Source organism: Phyllosticta citribraziliensis, assembly GCF_038025025.1.
Source record: "Phyllosticta citribraziliensis strain CPC 17464 chromosome Unknown J3D65scaffold_16, whole genome shotgun sequence".
NCBI classification, from domain to species: Eukaryota; Fungi; Ascomycota; class Dothideomycetes; order Botryosphaeriales; family Phyllostictaceae; genus Phyllosticta; species Phyllosticta citribraziliensis.
Window position 1 is genome coordinate 264,712 of NW_027117353.1, and position 21,852 is coordinate 286,563.

The window sequence follows — 21,852 nt, forward strand, 5'->3', positions numbered from 1 at the left end:
ATAGCAAGCTTTGCACTATGAGCAGAACAGAGAGTGAAATTTGTGGCTTGGGACAATACAGAAACAGACAATGGGCAGAGGCACGATTAGTAACGAGCGTATCGGTGAGTTATTATCTAATAAGACAACCCAAGAAAGGAAGCGGAGAAGCCCAAGGCCAGTCAACTTTACGATTACATGGTTCAAGTCATACACCACAGCAGCGGCAAACCCACATTAAAGAGTGTATCAGTGAGTAATTATGAGAGAGCATTACGACTACATCATTACAGGGGAGGGGACGGAAGACAAAAGGGAAAGGAGGGACGCGAGCACCACGACCACCACACACCACGATGAGGGCGAAGAGAAGAGTACAAGGAAAAACTTCGTTCTGTGTGCACAGCACACACAACTATTCTACCCCAGCCAACAAAAGTTTTCCGCTGCCACTGCTTGCTGCTGCTGCTCCCACAATTACTCGACCGCGAGGGGGGATGAGCTTCTTACTGCTCCTTGGCGAGGGTGCCGCGGGCCATGTGGCGCTTGCGGAGGTTGTACTCGATGGCGCGCTTCTTGGCGGCAGCGGGCTGGATGAAGGCGGCGGAGCCACCGAAGGGACCTGGAGATGTTGTTAGGACGGGCAAGATGGTAGTAGGGTCATGTAGGCTTACCAGCAGCGGCACTGTTCCTGACGCGGACAATGCAGACATTCTCGGCACCACCGGCCTTGCCCTGGCACTGCATGCCCTCGGGCATCTGGACCTTGACGGGGAAGTCCATCACGGCCGCGCCGGAGAGACCGCCGATGCCAATGCCCGGGACATCCTGGGTGACCTTGGCCTCCTTGAAGGCAGCGTTGTCGGTACCGCCCGAAGTCGGGTCGACCTCAGCCTTCAAGGGGCCGGCGCCGTCCTGGTTGACCTGGTGGTAGGTCAGGGTGATCTCGCCCGTGTCGGAGCAGGTGGGCATGCCAGAGGCAGCGCCCTTGCCGGCGGCGGCCTTGACGCCCGTCTCGGACGTGCCCTTAGGGGTCTTTGCGCCCTGAGCATCGGCTCCGCCGCCGTTGCCTCCGCCGCCGAGGATGCCGTCGAGGAGACCGCGCTTCTTGTTGGCGGGCTTGGCCGCCGCGCCGCCGGGGCCGTTCATGAACATCTCAATGTCCTTGGAGGCGTCGACCTTGCCGCCCTTGTTGGTGCGGCCAAGTGCGCTGGCCTTGGTGCCGCCCGAGATCTCCCTGTCACGGATGATGGAGGTATCGCCCTCGGATCCGCAGGCCGGGCTGGCACAGTCGCGGGGAGTACCGTCCATGACTGGAGCGAGAAGATTAGAGAAGAATTGTCATGGTGGGGAGCACAAACGTACCGCCGAGACCAGGCATCTCTACACCATTGGCGCCCGTGATCTTGGTGACGAGGCCATGGGCGGAAACGGACGCAGCCAAGGCTGCCACGACGACAGTGGAGTAGTGCATTTTGTTTGGGGTATTAAGGGATTGAAGACGAAGGGCGACCGGCGCAAGAACTGAAAAACTCTGGACTCAAGGACTGAATGTGGAAGTGGTGCTGATGGAGCACTCAAGGCCGTGGAGTGCATCGGCTCTTATACCTGCCAGTACGCTTTCCCATTCTGCTTGTGAAGGCTCCACTGGAAGCTTAGCAAGTTAGTGTATCACAATTCACGATTTGGAAACCACCAGTCATGGGTCGCATCGCATTCGCAGCGATGAACGAGGGGGCGGCGTGTGCCAGAAAGGAGCGGGTGAGACTGTGTCTTCAGGGCGTGACACTCGATGGGGATTGGGACAAGGCTGAGGCACAACGAGGGCTCCGGAGATCGGCCTGCAAAGGGACAAGGTGAAGCGAAGGTGCGGGCTCAGGCAGATTTGGTGTTGGTGTCCAGACGAATTTCTCTCCAGGCACCGTTTGGACAAGTCTGGCGCAGCCAATGGCAGCCGTCAGACGCTCCAACTGTCCGAGGTCGTTCAATGTCGCGCTTGGTTTGAAGCGCTCTCGGGTGGCAGGCAGAAAGGATTGCTTGCATAAAATGTTGGGGGACTCGAGGTCTCAGATTGCAAACACCAAGAAGGAACATGCAGACGGACGGGCTCTGACGTAGTGACAGTAGTGGGCGAATTTGGACGCCTCTTGGTTGGATTGATACGTGTACCTTTGAGCAGAGCTTGGTGGAGGAATATCAAGCGCGATACTTTTAACCAGCCATTTCGAGGCGGCACAGGGCGAGCAAGTGTCGCTCAGGTTGCCCGAAAGAGGACCTTCTCTTACCAAAACAGGATTCGTGAGAAGTGGCGAATGAAATGGGAGACAAGTGCGTGTTTGGAGTTGCGAAAAGTCGTCGTCTGACACACGGCGTGAACAGCGTCTCGCGGGCCGAAGGCGATGGAGCTTCCTTGTGAACGGCGACTCGACGAGCCTAACGTCCGGTGTAGTCTTGACATGATTGACTGCGATGAAACGCGGAACGGGCGTGGGCCGAGTGGTGCTGGACTGGAGTGGCAGAGAAGAGGAGGTGAGGTGAGGTTGAAGGAAGCGCCAAGATGGTGCGACGGATACGACCGCACACGTGCAGACCAAACCTTGCCGTCACCACCGTCTTCGACCCTCCTGTTGATTTTCAATCACCATCAATGCCACCACCCGCTCCACCAGCCCTCTCGCCCCCGTCTCCTGCACCTGCTGTCCTCCCTCGACTACAGATCAGACGGCGTTCCCGCTCTTTCGACGAGACGACTGCTCTCCGCCGCAGACGATCCGTCAGCTCAAGCCACTCGACGCTGTGTCCATCCAGCGCCGACTTCACGGACCATGTCGATTGATCCGCCGAGACAATTTGCCATGTCCGTCTCTCATCTTACTGGCTCGTCGCTGGTCGAGCTCAGCCTTTGCCCTTCAAGTACCGAGGATGTTGGACGTCGTCCAGTCGGAAAATAAATATGCCAGCTGCAGCCGTCCATTCTCACTCGGTCTCGCCGGGCCTTTCTCGCTTGGATGCTTCCCGATGTCGTTAGCCATTGCCGTCAGGAAACAGGGGCCGTAAAGCCAGCCGTCAACCGCAGTCAAACAGCACTCAGCAGCCCTCGTCGAGATGTGATCGCTTCGCCTTCTCCACAAAAGGCCATGTCGGTCCTGAGGCTCTGCGGAACCTTTTCCCCAAAATTCGACCCCGAGATAGACTTTCTTTGCTTTGACCCCAACTTACAAGATGCCTCGGCTCGCATTATTGCATGACGCCATCCCCGCAAACCGACCGGCCGTACGCTCGTCGTACAAGCGCCCGTGTGCGCAACTGTCGGTCTACACCGCCGGACGCAGATACATGCACTGTAGAGGGCCAGAACAGAAATTACATGTCGTACTTGCAAGGTAGTGCTCAAATCCTGGCGTCTGCCGCTTTTGTTTCGTTTCAACATGTCTTTTCGCCCATCTTCATTCAGGCCCCTCCTCTCAAGATACCACGCCTTAAAACTCTGCTTCGGCCCGCATACCATTTTCGAGTCCCCTTCCGTATTCCCCTCGTCCACCTTTACCCGGCTTGAATTGAGAGCGATTGGCCGATAGATCCCTTGTTTTCTTGGCATCTTGTATCAAGACGGATTTCCGGAGCTCTCAACATCCGCACACTCAACGACTCGATTCTCCACGCCCTCAGAATGCCCCTGAAGTCACACTACCACTGTGATATTCCCCTGGTGGACTTGCCAACCCACGTCTTTGGCGGGCCGTCATCACCCCTCCCAAAGAACAAGAGCTTCATTGATGCCGAACGCCCCGAAAGATACTACCTCAGCTATGAAGACTTTCGATTATGGTCAAAACGTGTTGCCCTCGGGTTCCAGCGCGCGGGCCTCAAGCAAGGTGACCGTGTTCTCCTCTACTCGGGCAACAGCATCTTCTTCCCCGTCGTCATGATGGGCGTCATCATGGCCGGGGGAGTTTTTACGGGAGCCAATCCGTCATACGTTGCGCGAGAGCTTGCATACCAGCTTCAAGATTCGGGTGCGCGGTTCTTGATATGCGCCGAAGGAAGCCTGCCAACCGGACTCGAGGCGGCCAAGAGCGTTGGAATGGACAAGAGCAACATTTTCGTCTTTGATGCTGGCTACGATACGTTTGACGAGGTCGGCAAATCTGTCGACGGCATTAGGCATTGGTCTCATTTCATCGCGTCTGCAAAAGAGGGGGCATCGTTTGTATGGGAGAAGCTCACCACCCCAGAAGAACTCAACCGCACCGTGGCCCTAAACTACAGCTCCGGCACGACTGGCGTACCAAAAGGCGTCATGATCACCCACCACAACTTTGTGGCCCACACAGAGGAAGTGCTGTATCTGACGTCGCTCCACCCGGACCATGAGGCCATGAAATCGCGGAGCGCCTGGATATGCTTCGTGCCCATGTACCACGCCATGGGACAGGCCCTCTTCGCCATCTCGGGGCCCACGCGCCAGATTCCCATCTACATCATGCAAAAGTTTGACTTTCTCAAGTTCCTGGAGTACATTCAACGCTACCGCATCACGGATTTGGGGCTGGTGCCGCCCGTCGTGCTGCTCATGGCCAAGCACCCGGCGACACGCAAGTTCGACTTGAGCAGCGTGGAGAGAGTCGCCTCGGGCGCGGCGCCCCTGGGAAGAGAAGTCTCCATCGCCTTTGAGAATCTGTTCCCCAACGGCAAAGTCAACGTCAAGCAAGGCTGGGGAATGACCGAGTGCGTCCTCGAAACCCCCCTTTTCGCGAATTCACCATGCTAACGCGCCGCAGGACTACGTGCACGGTCAGCGCCTTCCATCCCCTCGCACGCAGCGATTCGGCGTCAATCGGCCAGCTCATGCCCAACTGCGAAGCCAAGATTGTCGACGAAGCCGGCAACGAGGTGGCGCAGGGCGAGCGCGGCGAGATCTGGGTGCACGCGCCGCAGGTCATGAAGGGCTACTGGAACAAGCCCGAAGCCACGGCCGAGACGCTGACGGCCGACGGCTGGCTCAAGACGGGCGACATTGCCTACGCCGACGCCGACGGCTACCTGTTCATCGTGGACCGCAAAAAGGTTTGTCACTACTTAACGTCGCTGAGTGCGACCCACCAACAGACACACCATGCTGACATTGCGGGCTTCAGGAACTCATCAAAGTCAAGGGAAACCAAGTCGCCCCGGCCGAACTGGAGGCGCTCCTCCTCGACCACCCGGCCATCGCCGACGTGGCCGTCATCGGCGTGCCGGCGCCGGACAACGAGCTGGAAGAGCAGCCGCGCGCGTACGTCGTGCGCAGCCCCGGCACCAACGCGTCCGCGGACGACGTGGCGCAGTTCATCGCGCAGCGCGTGGCGCGGCATAAGCGCCTGACGGGCGGCGTGCGCTTCGTCGAGGCCATTCCGAAGAACCCGAGCGGCAAGATTCTGCGCAAGGAGCTCAAGGACTTGGTCAAGAGGAAGCGCATGGCTAAGTTGTAGGCCTGTTGTCTGACTGACTGACTAACTGTCGTCTGTCTTTCAAGCAGCCAACCAGGCGGACATTGACGGCCATGATCCTGCGATTTCCACATCGTCGTCCCACTTTCAACTTCCTTCCCTTGTACAGCACACAGCATAGCATGCTCTGCATGTACATCTACTCCCCCCGGCTGAGTGCATCAGTCAGCCAGTCCTGTATCTCTCTCTCCCCCTTCCCTTCCTTTCCCTTCCTCTCTCGTCCAGCGCACCTGTATCCATCCTTCCATTTATCCACACGTGTCTAAACCTGTAACATACACATGTCTCTGTACCTACCGCGTCATCCCCAAGCACCGTAATCCACCTACCCACCTACCTACGTGCACCTGCTCGATAGATACCTAGATAGACTATTATACCACAAACACAGACATACACACGCACAAGAAGTCTCCTCGCTCACCGTCACTACAAAGCAAGAAAGCGGAGGCGGGAGAAGCAGGAGTGTCCTCAGTTAGTCAGTCACTTACTCGTCTGCATGTATTATACGCTCAAACGACCAAACATAACGTCTTCAGCAAAGTTTTATAAAGCACCATGAATACCATGTATCGGGGAGACTAGAAGGTTTGGCGAGGAGGGTAGTAGTTCTACTGCTACTATTACACTATTACACTACTACTGCTGGACCACACAAAACTACTACTATGTAAACTAACTATGCTACCACACAACCAAGCGAATACTTCAATCGCCGGCCACCAATGATTCCTCAAAAGCGTGACAGAAAATGCAGCGCTTCTTTCCGTTCCGATTCTCATGGCTTTCTGTCAGTCTGGTCATCTACGCTCAAAGATCAAGCGCCCATCTGTCTGTTGGTCTCTGTTTCGTGCCGCGTCCGAAAAAAAAAAAGAGAAACAGAGAAGGGGGGAAAGAGGGAGAGTTTCTTTTCGTCCATCCCATTCCATTCCACTTATCCATGCCTCAAAACCCCTGCTGGCTGTACCCACCGAAGGCTCCAAACAACGACGTCATGACGGTGATGATGATGCTGGCTATTATGACAATGGCAAATTAAAGCCCTACCCTGCGTTGCCCTGCTCTCCACACCACGACGTCCCACCCTCCGTCCGTCCGGTCAGTCTCACCACCGCACGCTACAACTTACAAAAGCAACGCACCCGACCGACCGCCCAACCAAAACCCCCCAACCCAGTAACCTACCTCCCCTCCCACCTCCCCACCTTCCCGCCCACCCCATTACCGCCTAAAATTCCCCGCCATCAGACTCTGCTTAACAATCATCTCAGCCGCCGCCGCCGCCGCCAGCCGCTCCTTCTGCCGGCTGCGATCGCGCAGGTACCGCTCGGCCTCGGGCCGCATGCGCAGGATGCGCAGAATCATGTCGTCGCTGGGCTCGGCCTGCGCCTCCTTGCGCTTCTCCTCCTTGGCCTTCTTCATCGTGCCCAGGTTGCGCGACAGCATGATGGTCTTTGCGCGCCGCGTCGGCATGCCCGTGAGCCCCACCGCGCCGCCGAAGCTGTGGCCGGTTGGTCCGTTTCCGGCGCCTGCCGCGTTTTGCTGCCGTTGTTCTTTTTCTTTTTGCCGCTGCAGCGTGATGGCGGCCATGTTTTCTGATGTGCGGATCAGCGTCTCGGTCGGCTCGAAGTAGAAGAAGTTGAGCGTCTGCAGGTCGTGGTATTTGGGCGACTTGAGCACGTCGTTGGGCACGCCCGACGGGATGCCCGTTTCGTCGTCGACAGCGTGGAAGAAGTCGAAGAGTAGCTTCAGCCACTTGAAGACAATGTCCAGCTCTTGTTGTGTGAGGGGTCGCTGGTGCGATGGCTTGTCGCTGAGCGGCGGCACGAGCAGTGATTCGATTGTTGCAAGCACTTCTTTCCACACGCGCGACATGACCATGACCATGGCGCTGTCAGTGAGAGTCTCCTTCATCAAGGCGAAGTTGTCGTTGAAGTAGTTGAAGAGCGGCTTCAGAGCATTCGCCACATCGTCCTGGCTGGGACCAGTCGATACTGATTGTGGTCTGGCACGGAAATACGAGGCGACCGACGATGCTGTCAGGCCACGGGTGAGGAGGGCTTTGAGTGCACGGCGAGACAGACAGTGATGGATGTAGGCCGAGAGCTGGTCTGGTCAGCACATTACTACAACAGCGATAGACTCAACTTACCTTGTCCGTAATCTTGCGCGTCATGTCGCGCTCGGTCCTCTTTAGTATTCGGAAAGCCTTGCCAAAGTAGAATTGAATGTCGTCGCGCTCTCCTTCCATGCTGACCCTAAGCAGCAGCCGACCTTGAGTATCAAGATCAAGCCAGTACTCCCGGGGCATAAAGTCACGGAAGTGAGATGGGTCGAGCTTGAGCGAGGTACGACCGACGCAGTCGTGGTCACCCAGCGTGTCGTAGTCCCAGATGGTGGCGATGATGTTGAGCGGGCCAGAGGTAGTAATGTCAACAGTCTCTTCCCATCTTGGATTGAGATTGCTAAAGACGACGCGGGTTTTGGCAAGCCGCTTTTGGTACTCGTCGCCCAAGACAACGTACGGGTCGCTGAGGCCGTTCATGTCGCAAGCCTTGAGGTCCTCGGCTTCGATGATTTTGATGGTGAACACGTACTTGTTCATCCTTGGCTGTTTTTGCGTCGGCGGCGTGTTTCGCTGGATGACCTCTGCACATGCGTCGACGTTGATTTCTCGCTCCAGTTTGTCGAGCATTTGGGTGGCGTACTCGACATTGTTCAATTTTACCAAACTCTGCCAAGCGTCAGTGGAGTAGCGAGGGAAGAACGGTGCGGATTACCTCGCTCAAGAACTGGTATGGTTCAATTGATTCCTTGTTTGCCCAAGTGTCCTTTGCCATTTGGAGCCACTTTTCTTGCCTCGTCTGTTTCTGAGCAGCTTCCTGCTCGGGCGTCAGACGCTCCATTTCCCTGCTGAACATGCCTTCAATGAGTTCGCAGTATCGTCCCAGAGCATCGCCAACCGCCTTGGAGACTGAGGTCATGAACTTGGCATATTGAAAGTCGTCATCCCAGTTTAGATTGACAATCTGCTCAATGGCTTGGTTGAAGGAGCGGAAAATGTCGACGACGGACACACTGTGGCGCTCCTCGTCGGTTGGAATGTTGCCTGGATGGTCGACGCGAACCTGAAAGTCATCCTGCTTGACGGCCCCTTCGACCCAATTCTTCAGATTTGCATTGGTCATTTCAATCCAACGCCAGACAAATTCTTGCAGGTTATCTTCAATGTGGAACTCAAAAGGTAAACTTGGCCAGTCAGCTTTGACGTCTGTTGGAATTCACGACACTTACTCGGGTAGTGCTTGCGCGTGGATGCCGCGAATCTCGACAAGCTCCTTGTACAAATCAAATCCGTCTTGGATGGGAACCTCCTCGCCCTTTTGGTGGGCCACATCCATGATTCGAGTCACCAAGTCTCTTGCATCCGCGGCATAAGAAGGAAAGACTTCTTGGACAAGGACGTTGAGCGGATTGACGCTAGGACGGGTTAGCCAAGTCTTGCAACGTGTGGAAATGCTCCTACCCCATGATTTCGGGATTCTTGCGGTATCGCTTTTGAATCTTTTCGCAGAGCTTAATCACTGCCTTGCCAAGCTCAATGACATGGAAAAACTCCCACTCTTCTTTGCTGTCCGGAATGTTCTTGGAGAGAATGTCGCCGTAGACCTCTGCAGCCCGTTTTCGGAGCGCCTCTTGAAGCCTCTCCGTGTACTCGTCAAGGTCTTCGGGCGTTTTTGAAAAGAGCGGGTCGTCGTAAACGTGATTCTCGAGAATGTACATGACCGGACCGAGTGGAGGGGGTTTGTTGTCGTAGCACTGAAGCATTAGTTGGAAAAGTTCGCGCAGCAATTCGTCGTGCAGAGCCGAAAGAATTTGCTGCTTGAGGGTAAAGTCGTGAATCGTCCACTTGGTATGATCAAACAGAGCCGACTGCATCAACATGATGCTCGATCTGTTACCCTTTTTATTATTCTCGACAGGAGGCTGTTTGATAAAGGCAAATGCCTCGTCGAGGGTATCGAGGTTGATTTCCTGCTGCTGGTACTTTTCTTTGATTACGTCGAGGAAGAGGACAAGTCGAGAGAATTGTGGGACGCGCCAGCGCAGACCAATCTCACTCAGCAGCTCTGTAGAGTCTTTGGACAAGAGCTTGATAGACTGGACCTCGGATCCAGGCGTCGAGGGCTCCAGATCCCCGTCTTGCATGTCGTACGTGAGCGCCTGCTTCACAACAGCGCGGTAAAATGCTCGAGGCTCGGGTGGAATATAGGTATAAGGGGAAGTGCCATTGTCAGCGGGTTCGGGACCATCGTTGAGATTGAGTGCACTGAGATCGACGGGCTGGTCAATGACGTACGAGCCATCCGAGGCCTCGGACATTTTTCTTGAAATTTCAGAGTAGCCCGAGTCGGAGCTTGTTCCACGTTCCGATTTGAATTGAGGCAGGCCAGCGCCCGACGTGCTCTTGGCAAGTTCGGGGTTGGACTGGATAATGGCCAACATCATCTGCGACAGGTCCGTCACCTCGTGCTTTTTCCAGGACTCGTAAGCATCATCCGTGTCAAAGTCATCGGGACTGAGGGTTTGCCTGGTGTTGAGGCTGAGGTTGGTCTGGTAGGTCTTGAGGTCTTGGAGGGCGGCCTTTTCCGTCCAGACGTCTCTCTTGGCATTTACGTCCTGTTGAATCTGGTCATAGGGAACGTTGAAGATGCGTGACACGACGAGAACCAATGGCATGTCCTTTACTTCATAACTGCGAGGCACTTCGACTTCAATCGACTGGCTGCCTCCGCCGCCATTGCGCTGGGAGGCGGCGGCCAAGTCTTGGTCGTGCATCAACAACTTCTTTTCCATGGTGTTGAGACGCGACATGAGCTCCGGCCTGTCGCGGGTCCAGTCGTGGCTTTTCAGAGTGGAGCTGATCAGGCGGATGAAGAGGGCAACGTGGCGGTCGACCATCAACCTCCAAGAATCGTCATCTGGAGCCTTGCCCCTTTGCAGCACCTTGGTGGCATTGGAGAAGAAGATGAGCAGGAGATCCTCGACGCGCCTATTCTCTTCCATAGTCTTTCTGAACTTTGGGTCCTTGAACTCGTTGAGGAAGGCAGCAAAGGTGGACTTGATGCCGGCGTCACTGAATTCGGGCATCTTCTCCTTGCCAATCAGCACGCCCGTCAGGCGCTTGTCGAGCTCCTTCATGAAGCCATGGGGAAACTTTGTGCTCTTGCTATCCCGTATCAGGGCAAAGTCCTTGACCAAGTCTGTCACGGAGGTGGAGGAACGGTGGATCTGCTTCGGGGCAGCGACATGTTGTATGCGACGGGCACGAGGCTGGAGGAGGTATGAGAGGTAGGCTACACGGAGGGCATAGGAGTAGGCGTCTTGGGGGGCGACGACACGACGGCGCGAGTATGAAGAGCTCCGGCGGTTGGAGTGGTCTTGTTGCTGCAGGCTGTTTACGCGCCAGCGGCTGCTGCTCATGGAGCGGTTGTGGGACGAGGTCGACATGATGATTAGAGGACCGGGAGGCGGGGAGACGGCGGATGCGGTGAGAGCGAGCAGCGCATGTCATTCAAGACTTGGCCGCAAGATTGGGCACGGAGGCGTAAACGAGGAGGAGACTGGCGGAGCGGTGAGGCAGCAGGAAGATGGTCGGGCGGGATGAAGGAGAGGTGCCGAGGGTTGGTGGGTCGGTTATGGAGGAATTCTGCACCGGTGGGAAAGGTGAGAGGGGCGAATTTGGAGGCTGCGTGGTGAGTGGGAGAGGAGAGGTGGTGGTGGTGGTGGAGGAGGAAGTGGTGATGGGTGCCGACTGACTGACTGACGGTTCAGTTGCTTGGCAGGTGACGGGCAGACCAGCGTTCAGGTTCCGTTCGCCTTCTGTTCCCTCGCGTTTCAAATTGCTGCGGGCAGGGATCACGCCCTCGCCTGCGGAACGCGTCGATCATGTCAGGTGACGAGATAATCCCAGGTCCCGTCCGCAACGTGCGATAACCAACGAACCCAACACCCATCCAAACCAGGTACACACTCGTCTCCCTCTCCGCATGTCTCTCTTACGCGTGCGGTCTCAGTCTGGCTCCGCACCCCAGAAACAGTGCGCTCGGCTTGCCGCTACCTTACGCCCATCCAATTACGTGACGTATCGCTGCCGCCCTGTTTCGGACAAGCGCCTGCCTGGTTGAGCCCGCAACTCCACTTCAGCCCTGCCGTTCCGTTAGCTCGCTGGCCCGCACCCCCCTCCCCCCACCTGCTGCGCTGCGCTGCTCCAACCACAGGCATCCTTGCCCGACTCTCCACCTGGCACTCTCAAAAGACGCCCTTTCACCATCCCAATCTATCAATCCTCGCTATTCTCTCCTCTCCCGCTACTCCACACCATGTCGCCTTCGCCGCCCGCCAAAGGCCCCGGTCTTGCTCAAGCTCCCGACAAGCCCCGCCTGACCGAGGAGGAGAAGAAGAGCAACCACATTGCCTCTGAGCAAAAGAGGCGCCAGGCCATCAGGCAGGGCTTCGACCAACTCGCCTCCATCGTGCCCGGCATGGAGGGCCAAGGCCGCAGCGAAGCCGTCGTCCTCGAAGCCACCGTCAAGTACATACGCGAACAGTACGCCGAACAGTTTAGGCTTGGTCAGATCGCCGCCGCCAAAGGCATCAACCCCACTTCCGTTCCAGGCCTGCCCGAGACCTATCGCGACACCATTGGCGGCCAGACCTCCAAGGACGCCGCTCTCGCCGCCATGCAAGCAAACCAATCCAACGACGCCTCCTCGGCCCACGAGAATGGCAACGGGATATAAAGACGGAAAGAAAGACAAGTTTGCTACAGTCATTCTAGCGAAGAAGCTCTTGTGAATCGTTTCCTGCCTTGTCAGCCAGTTGCATCGCTTAATCTTGTCAACCCGCCCAACCTGCACCTCCATGGCCAACCGAAACTGCTTGTCACGCACAGGACGGCAGATCATGTCAAGGTATGGTTGACAACAGGTCCCAAAACATGGAAACTTGTTTGAGCGTTCCACATCATAATGTTAACCCTGATGGCCCTGCAGCCACGAACGAGGCCCTGATAATTGCACGGCTCTCTTGCCTCCAGGCAGACCACGCTTCATGCATCCCTCGACAAGGCAGACGGGCGCTCCGAACTCCGCGCTTGCTGTTGCGAGGCGATTCGCAGCTATGACTCCGGCACCCCCCATAACGCAACTCTCCAACCAGGCCGCTCCAGACGTGTGCCGCGTTGGCTGCCCTCGGGGGTGAGCCACAACATTGGAGTACGTGCCCATCGTTTCCACTTCTCCTTTCAGTCTGCCTTCCGGTTTTGCATCGTCGATCTCGCGTTGGCTTCTTTACATGAGCACGGATTGGATTGTATTGGATGGGTGGGAAAAAACGGGGGAAAACTCGTGGTTTAGAGAAGAGAAAGCAGTAATGGATGACGGTCATTTTTGCGACGTTATGCCGCCGACCTGACATGTTCGGCCCAAACCTGCCTTGGCTACTACCTGTTGTCAATTGCGCACCTGAGACAATTGGCTGTCTGCCAGTGAAAGAAAGAGTGCGTGATGTGAGACTCGCTGTCTGTCTGTCCAGGTAGGTACGGGGGACACATAGAACAAGCTCAGGGCAGACGAGTCCGTCCCGTATACTCAGCAGAACCTGCAGAGCCAGCAGCGATGACAATAGAAACCCAGGCACGCTTCGCACTGCTATCTTTCTTTCTTTCTGTCCTTGCTGCGTCTGCCAACGCAGCGACGTGAAGAGAGGCTGGCAGGCTGACAGACAGACAAATACATGTCAAATACATGTAGGCATGCCACATGATGGTACACGCGCATGGAACGTAGTGTTCAGTCTTTATTTCCTCTCCCTGCCTCTGACCCCCCCTCTCTCTCCCGTTTTAAACCCCCCGCCTATCCACACGCTCAAAGTAAAATAAGGTAGGTAGGTACCTAGGCTCAACTGTCTGCCCTCTGGCCTCCCTCCCCCTCCCCCTCACCCTCCCAGTCCACCAACAACCAACAACCAAAGGAGAGATAACAGGAAAAAAAGAAAAAACGCCTCGAGCGCCACGCTGCCATACCTATGTAGTGTGTGAGTGATTAAGTGAGCGATCGTACCTGCCTACGTACCTGCCTGCCTGCCTATGCCATACCACAGCCGCCCATCTGCGCATCTTCTGCCTCTGCGTCATCGCCATCGCCATCGCCTTCTCCATGCTTCCTCTTGCCCCTCCGCGCCGCGGATTCACCGGCGGCTGTGGTCGCTTCGTCGCCACCACCGCCACTACCGGAACCTTCGCTCTGTTCTGCACTCTTGCTCTTGCTCTTGCTCTCCTTTTCTTTTGCCTCTGCCTCTGCTGCCGCGCCCACCTCCTCATTGTCAACGGCGTCGACGTCGACGTCGTCTTTCTTCTCCTGCTCTTCGTCCTTCCCCTCCGCTGCCGCCTCGCCTGCCATGCCGTCAAACTGCGTCGTCTCCTCTCCTCGCGGCAGCATCTCCCAGTCGTCGTCGACGTCGTCGGCGCTGCTCACGCCGCCAAGGGCTTCAGCGATGGGTTGCGCAGAAGTCGAGGTGGGATCCGCGTCCATCGTGTCCAAAGACTCTGCCTGGGCCGGTGTCTGTTGGTCTCCTTGCGGCCCTGCTGAAGACGACGCCGACGGCTCCGCTGCGGTGTCGCCGTTATCGGCGTCCTTCATCTCCTCCTCTCTACTACGGCCTTGCGCCTCATCGTCCTTCGCGCCCTCACTCTCCTGACTCCCCTCGCCGCTCCTCTCCGAATGCGGCGCCGGCCGTCCAACAGCTGCCTCCATGTCGATGCTCCGGGCCAACGCGCCACCCTGCTGCGGCCCCATGTCCTCCATGCCAATGACGTCTGGACCACGCGCATGCGGCGCATCTGTATCTTCTACGGGCTCGCCTTCAGCGTGTGGCTCCGACTGGTGGTCTGGGTTCGGCTGTTGAGACGCGGCCAAGAGGCCCGAGGAGCGCGTGACGGGGCGCGAGGAGGTGCTGCCAGATGCGCCGCTTGCCGCAACCGTGACGATGCCGGCCTCTTGCTCCTGGCGCAACAGCTCGCCCTGTGTGATAGGCCCGGTGTCGCGAAGGGCGTCCGGGGCAGTAGCCGTGGCATTGGCGTTGGCGGCACCAGATGTAGAAGACGGGGAATCAGCGGCGTTGTCGGGAGAAGGTGAAGTGGACGTGGTGGAGGCTGGCGCCGAGGTTGTGGTCCCCAGGACGCCATTGACGACGGAGACGGTTTCGATGCGTCCGGTGCCGTTTGGACCGTCCACCATCTCCGTCGATTCGGAGACCAGCTCGCTGGCGCTATTGCCCGAGCGATCATTCTCAGGTCGCAGCCAAGGGATGGGAGTCAGAAGAGCACCGCCCAAGCTGTCGTCACTGCCCAGACTCGGCGAAGATCCAGCACTGGGGGAGCTCAGGTTCGCGGAGCCCGGCGTGACGCCATTGAGTATCGTGGAACCGGACGAAGGCACCGTGGTCTGCGGGAGAGGAAAGACGGTCGTGGGAGAAGAGACGGTGACGACGCGGTCGAGCGCGCGGAGGTACGAGGGAAGGAAGCGGTAATGTGCCCTGGGAGACATGACCAGCTCGGCCAGACGCTGGAGAGTGTGCGGGGGATGCTGAGGAAAGTTTTTGTTGAGGTTGAACACAATCGATGTGTAGAGCTCGTGGAGTTCCGGCGGCAGTATCGCGTCGTCTGATGCTTGAGCGTCGCCGTCAGCCTTTTGCGACCCACCACTGCCTTCGTCTGATGCTCCTCCTCCCGGCGGCGCATTCTCATTGTCGGTAGCTATGGATTCTCCCGCAGTCTCAGGTTTGCTCGGGGTGGATGAACGGTCGCGCGCAGGCTCTGTGTGCGGTGCCGGGGCCGTAGGGATAGGAAAGTGGTTGTGTACTATCTGGACAGACGGTGAGCAAGCGCATCGAGGTAATCGTCGGAGCCATGTTTGAAGTCGCGTACGTCGTCAAGTCTAGGCAGGATGAACCGCAAAGCACGGGGCCAGTCTTCGCTGCAGCATGGTCAACACGGCGTTAAGCACGGGGCTGCGGTGAGGTGAGGCGACGTACGGCACCATGGAGCCATCTTTGGCAGCCTGCTCCAACAGCTGCTCAGCTGTGGGCGACGTTGTCAGCTGAGGCGCGCGAATCGAGCAGACGGAACTGAACGTACCAGACAGCATGGTAGAGGTTGGGCGTGAAGCGCGACAAATACGTGGAATGAATGGAAGGCGCGGTGCGTGGGAGCGTGTTGATGCGCGTCGGGTGTTGATGTCAACCACAGATGATCCGTAGGCCGAGCGAGGCTCTCGGAGCTGGCAGGACAAGGTCCAGACTGGTTGATGAATCAGATCATCTTATCTGCCGCTAGGCCGATTCGGGTAGGTGGCGTTGTCAAACTACCCCAGGACGTTGACCATTTTCTCCAGTCGCATAAATAACTCGTCATGGATTGAATTACAAGAGACCAGTTTGTCTTTATCCTTGAACCATCTCTAGTCCGTTGGTCGGATTTTGCTGCAGAAATTGTCTCGAAGCGGGACCAATGCTAAATGTCGGGGTAGATCTGAAGACATCGCTGCAGTATTTCAGACCAGGACTGCCCTTTACATAACCTGATTCAAAATGCCCAATGTGTATGCTCTATAGCTCTATATAAATGGCTTCGTACGGATAGCTAAAGGAATCATCCCCAACCGCCCTCTTTGAACTGCCTGGCACTGTGGGCGACCTCGATACAGCAGATACATAGCACCCACTATCTACACACTGTCTCAGAACTCACACAGGCCATCCTGTACATATATCCAGAGCGAGTGCCATCCACAAACAGGCAGCCCAGCTCGAGCTCACCCCACAAGCCGTTGGCCCCGCAGCCACGGACAACGCACGCCCACCACGAGCAAGCGGCCAAGACCGGAGCGACAGACGACCGGACGAACGACAGGTCATGTTTCCAGATCGGGCCGGCTCGGCAGGTGCGTGGCGTTCCAAGTCATACATGACAGACCAATGCCTCTGCTGAGTGTCGCATGTTTTCATATGGTAAAGACGGGGCGGGCGAAAAATGGCGGTGCGGGGAGGGGGCGAAGCGGGATTAGGCTGGACCCTTTCGACGCGACGGCTAGACGAGGCGACGGGCAGCAGATGCAACGAGACGGTGCGGCTGGTGGGTGCGTGGATAAATGCTCCGCTGGCGGGTTCGCGCTGTGAACGGACAGATGAGAGGCGGATGAGGGTGGTGTGTTGCTGGGTAAGTGCAGATGCCGTGCGACGGTGGATGGGATGGGTGGGTGCAGTGGTGCCGAATGTGGCATTGTGCGAGGGTTACGCCGCGGGTAGGTGGGGGTGAGGTGAGGTGATGTTTGCTGTGGGCGAGGGGAAATGGGCCGAGGGCGGAAACAAGGGGTGTGTAGGAAGAGGGGATTTTGCCTTGACACCAAAATTAGCTTGTTGATGATGGGGATGTCGGAAGATCAACCTCGATCTTTGGGTTGAAAGAGTTGAAGTGTAGAGCATCATGCGTGCTGAAAGAAAACCGCATTTGAGTGACCTGAGGTTGCATCCGCGGTTCAACGACGGTGCAGCGAAAACCAGAGTGTGACTTGGCGGTCCGGCAGCACAGCAGTACCACGTGTGCGCCGTATAACTAGGCAATGTATGCACAGCATGAGAGCCCAGGCACACTCATCCAGAGTCCTCGTCATCCTTCTTCTTCGCCGCCCATGTTTCGAGCACGCAATGCCCGCACTCTGACCAGCGGCCTGACGCCGATGTCTGCACGTCATAACGCCCAAGTCCATGCCGACGTCTGTTGCCGTCCTGCTGCAGGCACGGCTCTCGAATACGAGATGAAGTGCGAGGCTGGGCTCTGCGTGCTGAGCTGAGACGTCGATAATATTTCTGTATCGCACTGCTGGTGCCTCGTGGCAGAGACAAGAGAGATGGAGGGAGAGACAGACAGGGCTCTGGGTCCGGCTGGAAGCCAAAGGCGAGCCCGAATCGAGCGTCGCACAAACGCCTACAGAGAAACAATGCAGTGGCTTTATCTCAAGGGTCTAGCCACGAGCAATCCGCAGTCAAATGTTGCTGAAGACGTCTTCGTCCTTCTTCATCGGGATCTTTGCCTTGAGCTCCGCCCAAGAACCCCCGCAGCTCTCGCTTTCCCCTGTTATGCATTTTTATGGCGCAGCGAATACCTAAGCGACGGGATAGAACAAGGGGCGATTCTGCGTGGTGCTTGGATCCGGCCTGTCCCGGCACAACTTCAAGGGAAAGAAGCGGAACGACCGAGAAAGACTCATCCCGACGGTGAAGGAAATTCCAGGGCGATGATGGCGCGACGGCTCTCGGACTAGGTATGCCCCTCGCGAATTTCTCCGTCGGCGCAATGTTTAAGGGGATCGATCGAACCCTTACTTTTTCAGCAAAAGAAAAGAAGTATGGAAACAGAAACACGAAGCAAAGAATCAAAAGAGCAGCCTGGCCAGAGAAGAGCTCCCAGAGAGATGAGAAGCTTACGTCACGCATCTACCTTCGATCCCAACTTGTGCTGTACAGGTTTTTTTTCTTTTTTTTTTTTCCTGCGAGACAAGACAGGATGTTGGCCGTCATCGTATCTTGCATCCAATGTCGGTGCTCGAGCCGGGCTGCGGGAAGTGGGCTCGTGTGGGGAGCGGCGATTGGAATTGGTTGTGGGGGATTTGATTGCTTTTCGTGGCGACTAGAGATTGAGCAAAGCAGCAAAGGTTTGCGGGAAAACCAGGCATATGTCGACAAACGGTGATCGGCTGCGACTAGAGGAGATTAAACCAAGAAATGCGCCGATGGGACAAGGCCAGAACTTTGTGGCCTTGAGCGTTGAGGAGACGGAGGCTCGACTCACCGCTAAGTGTTGACGGCAAAAGAAGAGTTGACTAGCGGAATGTGCGTCTCGAGGCAGGCAAAACAAGAGCCCAACAACGCGTCTGTCTCTTGTGCGTGCAGCTATGGCGCAAGCGAGGTGCTCATTAGCAGCATCAATCAATCTCATTCCGTTGCGCGTAGGGCAGGGCAGCTTGGATCAGGCACGCGCTAGGGCATGGCCGACGGCTGTTGATGATCAGCTCGCTCGCTCGGTTCCATTGTTGCACGTCCATGGGTCGTATTTGCGAGCCAGCCGGCCAGCCAGCCTTGGTGTCAGGGAAATGAGGAATCACCAGAACCAAGTCGAACAAAGCGGGAGCCGTCATCAGCCAGCGAGGTGAGGTGTTGGAAGCCAGAAATGGCACAGGAACCAGCGGAGGCGGCGGGAAAAGGACAGGGACAGGGACAGGGGCAGGGGCAGGATCGTGCCATGCCGCCCGCTGGCCCTCTTTTGTTCTCTCCCGGTCGCGCCGCCTTGTCTGTCCAACGTCGCGTCAGGTCGCGTAGTGCGTTGCCCGGTCCCGGGAAGCCGTCGAGCGAGCCGCGCATCTTGCCCTGCGCGCGATACCTCCAGCGACCCTTCCAAGAAACCAGAAGAAAGAAAAAAATTCGTCTCCTTCGCGATTCAAGCAGCCAATACTCCAAGACTGCCCGCATGGCAGAGCAATGCTGGGCTCCAATTTCAGTTAAGCTTGTACGCTTGCTCGAGAACGGCATACCCCAGACAGGTATCCCACCTAGGCTCCATGACACTCGTACTGCCTTCTTACCGCTCCGCGGCTCGTCGGACACCGCAGCGCTCCGCACCGCCGCCCGCCGCCGCTGCCCACGCCCACGCCCACGGTCCGCTTGCGGCCATGAATCAACAGCCTGAGACTCACCGACCAGCGCTCAAGCACGCGTTCGCGTTGCGGTCCTGCCTGCGGCGGTGAAGCCCGTCTACCCGCTCTTGGATTTTAGTACTAGCCGCTGTCCTGCGACCTCACTGCTTGGTGCTAATTATGGCCGGAATTTCGAATTCTGAGAGGCGCCATGAGCGTCCCGCTCCGCCTTGCTGCCAGCCACCGCACTGCCACTCGATGCCCATGCCACTCACTGCCACTGCCACTTCCAAATCGCTGCCACCTCCGCATCGCGAGCCATGGGCACCGACACCGGCTTTGCATTGCGATAAAGAAGCCTCTGGCGAGAAGAGCGGTGTCGGTATCGGCGTCGGTGTCCATGTTGGTTGGTGTAGGGACCAGCCTGGACCGGGGAAGTGTCGCGTTGCGTCGCATCCGAGTCGGGGTCGGTAGATGGGGCGCGGCGGGGCGGATGTGGTGCCATTCGTCTGCTATGGTCGTCCATGCCCGCTGGATTAAGGGGTCGTCGTGTTGGTTGGTGAGCTGAATGGCGGACAGGACACGAGGTGGGATGACATGAGACTTTGCGCTTGGTTTGAAACTCGCTGCGCTGCGCTGCGCTGCGTCGATAAGGGAGAGCGCTGGAGTCGAGACTCTTGTGTGTAGTCCTGCAGGTGTATTTGGGGGTTTGAGAGAGCACTAGAATAGCGTTCAATTCCCACAAAGCAAAGCTAGTATTCTTATACAGTTCATGGCAAGCTCTGAAAAGGGTCCTTCTTGTGACGACACATGCGAAACAAGTGATGCCGAAGCACATGAGCGCCGAGGATTCCACATCGCAGTCCTCCGCATCGGACCCGCCGCCTCTTGTGTCCAAGGAACTAACGGGGTCTTCCCACGGCAACGCCAAAACAGCACAAGAGATCGACGTGTAGGCCGACCGAACGATGCGCAACCAAGACAAAGCTAAAGGGCGCTAATCGCAACTACACCATGTCGGCAGCAGCACGCGTTGCAGAGACGGACAGACGGCGTCGGGAACGTGTTTGGGTGGTTGCCGCGGCTGGGCAAGCTGGTGGTGATGTATAGTACATGGTTCGGACGGAGAGATTTGCTTGTGACATGTAGCAGGAGGTATTTTTTGAAATGGTGGAGAAACCAGACGGCTTAAGCAAACAACGGCAGCGCGGATCAACAAGAAAAATGTCAAAGAAGCAACAAAGACGAGTGGCAATGACGTAGAATGGATTTTGGTAGCGCTGACAGGATGAAGTTTACTGTTGACGGTGTTTCTAGTATCGGCTGCCTAGGTTTCGGGGACGATCGGGGAGCGTGTGATGAAACGGACAAAAAAGGACATTAGTTTCAGCACCTCGCAGGGCAGGGCAGGGCAGCGCAGAGGGGGACGGAGGGAGGTGTGAGTGAGAGTGTGCAGTGGTTTTGAGCGGGGAAAAAGCAAAAGCAAGTAGGAGTACCTAGAATAGCGGCGGAGCCAAGGCACAAAAGGAGAAAGGTGTCGATGGCCGTTTGGTGACCTGAGACGGATAGCGTGAATCTGGACGAACCACGGTTCCAGAGGCCGTTGTGCAGAGCCAGTGGTGAAGAATATTGGCTGGTGGACTGAGGCCCTGGCTGGAGAGCTGAGGACACGTGACGGTGAGGCGACGGGACCGGGAGGTGGTGTGGTGGGTGGGAAGACGGGTTGAAGGTGGTCGGGGACTTGGAGATTCTATGTATCCACAGTCTTTGCCAGTCTGCCTTTTCTTCTTGTCGTGCCTGTCCGTCCGTCTTGTTGTCGCCCTGGCTGCACCGTCTGGTCGAGTCAGCCGAAGAGGTCCAAGTCTGATCGGCAGGTGGAACGTCCCGCTTGGCTGGACTGTTCCCGCAATAGCCGCAGCCCGGCATGCAAGGATTACGACGTGACGGGACGTGTGAGTGCTTCATGTTCTTCAGGTCGGCGACGGGGCGAGGCTGTTGTTGGAGGGCGAGTTGAGGTGCAATTGGGCGGCCGTCGACTTCAGCGACAGTCTTCTCGTCTGATACATGCAGCTGGCGACGTTGTTCTCCGTGTGCAATAACAACCACCTTGACCATGGCAGGGAGCCGGCAGTTTGCCCTCTGGGCCCCTGTAATCCACCTCACCCATCCAGCTCGTGCGGGCACTGCGACTGCGACTGCGGTGCCACGTCCCTCCCCCATGTCGCATCCATGGCGACAATTCCATCCCATCGACCGACCGGCCGACTGACTGACTGACGGACTGACTGCACCGATTGACTGATCCTGCCTTTTGCTGTCTCTCCCCCGCTCCACTCCTCACAAAGGACGGCCTCGTTTCGCGCCCTCCACCCGTGGCTTGCACGCCCCAGCGCCTTCGCGTCCCGTCGGCCCTTTGACCTGACGTCTGTGACCGGCGCTACCACCGTCCAGTCCGCCTACGCCTACCTTGGCCACCTTACACACGTTCCTCGACCATCCATCTCCGACCCTCTCCGCATTCCTCACATCCACCACCACCGCCATTGCTACCACCCTCTCTCCCGTTGCTTGCGTGTGCATCGCACCAAGCTGCTCCCTCCACCCCACCCCACCACTACTTCGACCATAGTCAC

At 57.1% G+C, this 21,852-nt stretch overlaps 8 protein-coding genes across 8 annotated transcripts; 3 read left to right on the forward strand and 5 right to left on the reverse strand.

Moving 5' to 3' along the window:
- Positions 1–128: 128 nt before the first annotated feature.
- J3D65DRAFT_169630 (uncharacterized protein) lies at positions 129–1,680 on the reverse strand. The gene is made up of 3 exons (XM_066794242.1): positions 1,345–1,680; positions 654–1,292; positions 129–601 (listed from the first exon to the last, which is right to left on the reverse strand). The coding sequence occupies exons 1-3, from the start codon at positions 1,451–1,453 to the stop codon at positions 486–488; spliced, it is 864 nt and encodes a 287-aa protein (XP_066649972.1). The 5' UTR covers positions 1,454–1,680; the 3' UTR covers positions 129–485.
- Positions 1,681–3,508: 1,828 nt separating this feature from the next.
- Positions 3,509–5,849, forward strand: J3D65DRAFT_169432 (putative 4-coumarate-CoA ligase). The gene is made up of 3 exons (XM_066794240.1): positions 3,509–4,707; positions 4,761–5,046; positions 5,118–5,849. The coding sequence occupies exons 1-3, from the start codon at positions 3,650–3,652 to the stop codon at positions 5,448–5,450; spliced, it is 1,677 nt and encodes a 558-aa protein (XP_066649973.1). The 5' UTR covers positions 3,509–3,649; the 3' UTR covers positions 5,451–5,849.
- Positions 5,850–6,055: 206 nt separating this feature from the next.
- On the forward strand, positions 6,056–6,659 carry J3D65DRAFT_642250 (uncharacterized protein). The gene has a single exon (XM_066801968.1). The coding sequence runs from the start codon at positions 6,220–6,222 to the stop codon at positions 6,505–6,507; it is 288 nt and encodes a 95-aa protein (XP_066649974.1). The 5' UTR covers positions 6,056–6,219; the 3' UTR covers positions 6,508–6,659.
- Positions 6,660–6,689: 30 nt separating this feature from the next.
- On the reverse strand, positions 6,690–11,378 carry J3D65DRAFT_598103 (uncharacterized protein; the record flags this gene model as incomplete). Its single annotated transcript, XM_066797849.1, has 5 exons — positions 8,995–11,378; positions 8,763–8,948; positions 8,249–8,717; positions 7,621–8,202; positions 6,690–7,574 (listed from the first exon to the last, which is right to left on the reverse strand). Exons 1-5 carry the CDS (start codon positions 10,977–10,979, stop codon positions 6,690–6,692), a joined length of 4,107 nt encoding a protein of 1,368 aa, XP_066649975.1. The 5' UTR covers positions 10,980–11,378.
- A 521-nt stretch (positions 11,379–11,899) lies between these two features.
- On the forward strand, positions 11,900–12,136 carry J3D65DRAFT_539015 (uncharacterized protein; the record flags this gene model as incomplete). Its single annotated transcript, XM_066796716.1, has 1 exon — positions 11,900–12,136. A coding segment is annotated over one exon (237 nt), but the record flags the coding sequence as incomplete, so codon positions are not given.
- Positions 12,137–13,615: 1,479 nt separating this feature from the next.
- J3D65DRAFT_607768 (uncharacterized protein) lies at positions 13,616–15,676 on the reverse strand (the record flags this gene model as incomplete). The annotated part of the gene is made up of 4 exons (XM_066798521.1): positions 13,616–15,394; positions 15,457–15,505; positions 15,564–15,609; positions 15,667–15,676. The coding sequence occupies 4 exons, from the start codon at positions 15,674–15,676 to the stop codon at positions 13,616–13,618; spliced, it is 1,884 nt and encodes a 627-aa protein (XP_066649977.1).
- Positions 15,677–17,419: 1,743 nt separating this feature from the next.
- Positions 17,420–18,434, reverse strand: J3D65DRAFT_169290 (uncharacterized protein). Its single transcript, XM_066794239.1, has 2 exons — positions 18,379–18,434; positions 17,420–18,289 (listed from the first exon to the last, which is right to left on the reverse strand). The coding sequence occupies exon 2, from the start codon at positions 18,021–18,023 to the stop codon at positions 17,544–17,546; it is 480 nt and encodes a 159-aa protein (XP_066649978.1). The 5' UTR covers positions 18,024–18,289; positions 18,379–18,434; the 3' UTR covers positions 17,420–17,543.
- A 2,171-nt stretch (positions 18,435–20,605) lies between these two features.
- On the reverse strand, positions 20,606–21,439 carry J3D65DRAFT_607769 (uncharacterized protein; the record flags this gene model as incomplete). The annotated part of the gene is made up of 1 exon (XM_066798522.1): positions 20,606–21,439. The coding sequence occupies one exon, from the start codon at positions 21,437–21,439 to the stop codon at positions 20,606–20,608; it is 834 nt and encodes a 277-aa protein (XP_066649979.1).
- Between the last annotated feature and the right edge of the window lie 413 nt (positions 21,440–21,852).

Bases quoted from the DNA above. Each gene is read 5' to 3' on its own strand.
- J3D65DRAFT_169432 (XM_066794240.1), top strand. From the start codon at position 3,650: ATGCCCCTGAAGTCACACTACCACTGTGATATTCCCCTGGTGGACTTG. The intron at 4,708-4,760 runs GTGCGTCCTCGA...AACGCGCCGCAG, and splicing joins CAAGGCTGGGGAATGACCGA to GACTACGTGCACGGTCAGCG. The intron at 5,047-5,117 runs GTTTGTCACTAC...TGCGGGCTTCAG, and splicing joins TCATCGTGGACCGCAAAAAG to GAACTCATCAAAGTCAAGGG.
- J3D65DRAFT_169290 (XM_066794239.1), bottom strand. From the start codon at position 18,023: ATGCGTGACGTAAGCTTCTCATCTCTCTGGGAGCTCTTCTCTGGCCAG.
- J3D65DRAFT_169630 (XM_066794242.1), bottom strand. From the start codon at position 1,453: ATGCACTACTCCACTGTCGTCGTGGCAGCCTTGGCTGCGTCCGTTTCC. The intron at 1,293-1,344 runs GTACGTTTGTGC...TTCTCGCTCCAG, and splicing joins AGAGATGCCTGGTCTCGGCG to TCATGGACGGTACTCCCCGC. The intron at 602-653 runs GTAAGCCTACAT...CAACATCTCCAG, and splicing joins CAGGAACAGTGCCGCTGCTG to GTCCCTTCGGTGGCTCCGCC.
- J3D65DRAFT_642250 (XM_066801968.1), top strand. From the start codon at position 6,220: ATGCAGCGCTTCTTTCCGTTCCGATTCTCATGGCTTTCTGTCAGTCTG.